At 36.4% G+C, this 2,450-nt stretch overlaps 1 protein-coding gene across 1 annotated transcript in view; it reads left to right on the plus strand.

The window, feature by feature from the left end:
- Window positions 1–1,468: 1,468 nt before the first annotated feature.
- LOC119309932 (F-box/kelch-repeat protein At3g23880-like) overlaps window positions 1,469–2,450 on the plus strand; it is a 4,303-nt gene continuing 3,321 nt past the window's right edge. Inside the window, exon 1 of the mRNA XM_037585827.1 lies at window positions 1,469–1,507. Coding sequence (XP_037441724.1) covers window positions 1,469–1,507 — 39 coding nt within the window. The remainder of the gene's footprint in view (window positions 1,508–2,450) is intronic.

Raw genomic sequence — 2,450 nt, forward strand, 5'->3', positions numbered from 1 at the left:
TTTTTATTTTATATTTTTGTCCTTTTATGGTATTTTAAGCTAGAGGATGACATTTTTTTAGTGGATGTCAATTTTTTAGTTTAGCATGGCAAAAAAATCTAGATCACTCAAACTTTTTTGTTTGATTTAAACTTATAATGTGGCAATTAAAAAACACTTTAACTAAGCCTTTTGGGTCTGGGGGGTCGCGCTGGGCTTGCCTGCCGGCGAACGAGCGAAAACTGTCGCGGGGAGCTGCTCCCCGGCGAACGATTCGTTTGATGTGGGTAGCTCCGTGATGATCGAACACTAGATATTAGAGTCCTTCATTTTTAGATCTGCACTTCCGTGGATGCCTTCTAGAACATGTTCTCTTCTTTTTTGGGGGTGGGGTGGGGGGTGGGGGTGTGAAATCAGAACATATATATTATGTACTATGTACTGGAGAAACTTGGAATATAGCAAGATTAGACAAAAATACAAAAAGATAAAGAAAATTGTGAACCAATATAGGTTCCGTGCAGGTAAGAAGAACAAGATTGAAACAACAACAATGATTCATCAGCTTTGCTTGTTTCATAATGGCTATTACAGAAGGGGAATTACAGTATTGACATGTATTCTTTTCTTTTTTAATAATGTGGTTGTTTACTTTCTCAATGCTGGACTAGTTTTTTTTTTGTTGATAATTTCTCTCTTCCTTTATTCCATCAAAACGATTGTATCACTTACAAGGAAGGACATCAGCTCATCTGGTGGCGAATCCATCCAGACACTAGGAGTAGAGTACTTAGCTAATTTAGCTTGTTCATGAGCAGCCTGATTACAATCTCTATTACAATGCTCAAACAAGACATGGTTAAAATATAACTTCATGAAGAAACAATCATCAATAATAACCCGACCACTGGAGCTACTATCGCCTTGCCCGTGAGCTTCTCAGAGGATGGGGGCAAATAAATTGGCCCCATCCTCATCCACCCGACCACAAAAGAAGCACTTTGGTGTTGTCTAGTTTAACCCCACGGTTCATCAGGTTGATACAAAGAGGTAGGGAACTATGATTCAGACGCCAGACGAACAATCTGATGTTCTGCGGGCAAGGCAAGGACCATATGCGTTTGTATCATCCGATGGAATTAATGCCTGCTATAACTCTTTTCGTTTAACGAATAAGATAATTGACTCCAATCTAGCTTTCGGTAGTACCTAAAATCATCAATCAATTTCTAAAAAACTTGCTCTGTTCTTGCATCTTCAAATTTACAATCTATCTGGGCAAGAATGGTTGGCCTCCTGGTGAATGGAAGCTGGAAATCCTTGCATCTTATTGGGGTGATGTAGGTTGTAGTCAATTGGTGCCAATCAAATGTATACTTCTTGGTACAAGGTCAAAAGGTATCTATAAAAGGTGCAGGTGAATGACGATTAACATGTAGGATAATCGACGGCTTACCCGCAGTTCATTAGTTACTTGAACCTCCCAATCATGTCTCCATTCCACAGTCAAGCAAAGGTTGTTGACCTGGTATGTATAGGCTTGAGGCCGATCCAAATTGCACGTATTTGATCTTGTGACAACAACATCAGTGCTTACCTCGGAAGTCATCTAATGTCTTCATATTCATAATATTTTCCATCCTACTTGTTGGTCTGGATGTATAGAAGTAAAAAAAATAATAGCTTAATCCTGGAATCTTAACATGTCAATCCAAAACCCTCGGAAAGCTCCTTGCAATGAACTACTCCCTCCGTCCCATAATATAAGAACGTTTTTGACACTAAAACGTTCTTATATTATGGAGTGTCAAAAATATTCTTATATTATGGGACAGAGGAAGTAATATTTTTTGACATTTCCTCAAGGAAAAGATAGCAAGGTTGGGCAAAAATATATTAAAAAGATTAAGAAACGGCGAACATATATACATTTCCGGCCGGTGAAAAGAAAAAAGATGGAATCAAAAATAAATATGTATTAAAAATATTCATCATTTATCTTGAAAGAGTTTGTCGGGTATTTTAAAACTGTTCATCACGTACTTTAAAGAAAATCATTGACTATTTTAAAATCACCCGTTATTTAGAAAATGTTTGTGCTGTGTATTTATAAAGTCCTTATCATGTTTTTTTAATACATTTAAAAAAGACCTATTTCTTAAACTTCATGAACATTTTTTAAGTACGTGGACACTTATTAAAATAAAAAATTATAGTTTGTGAACACTGATTAAAAATACATACCCAATACCACTCTTTATAATTCGTGAACACTAATTAAAAGTATAATTTATATAAACATTTATAAAAATAGATAAAAAATGAAGGAAAAATTGTGAGAAGAAAAATGAAAGAGAAAAGGGAAAGAAAAAACCTGCTCCCCCCAAACAAAAATGAAAGAGAAAACGGAAACAAAAATGGGTAGTACTCTGCGCCGGCGCACCGGTCGAAAGTTTCGGCCGGTTTGGCCA

Source organism: Triticum dicoccoides, chromosome 5B (genome assembly GCF_002162155.2).
Source record: "Triticum dicoccoides isolate Atlit2015 ecotype Zavitan chromosome 5B, WEW_v2.0, whole genome shotgun sequence".
In the NCBI taxonomy this organism is placed as follows: domain Eukaryota; kingdom Viridiplantae; phylum Streptophyta; class Magnoliopsida; order Poales; family Poaceae; genus Triticum; species Triticum dicoccoides.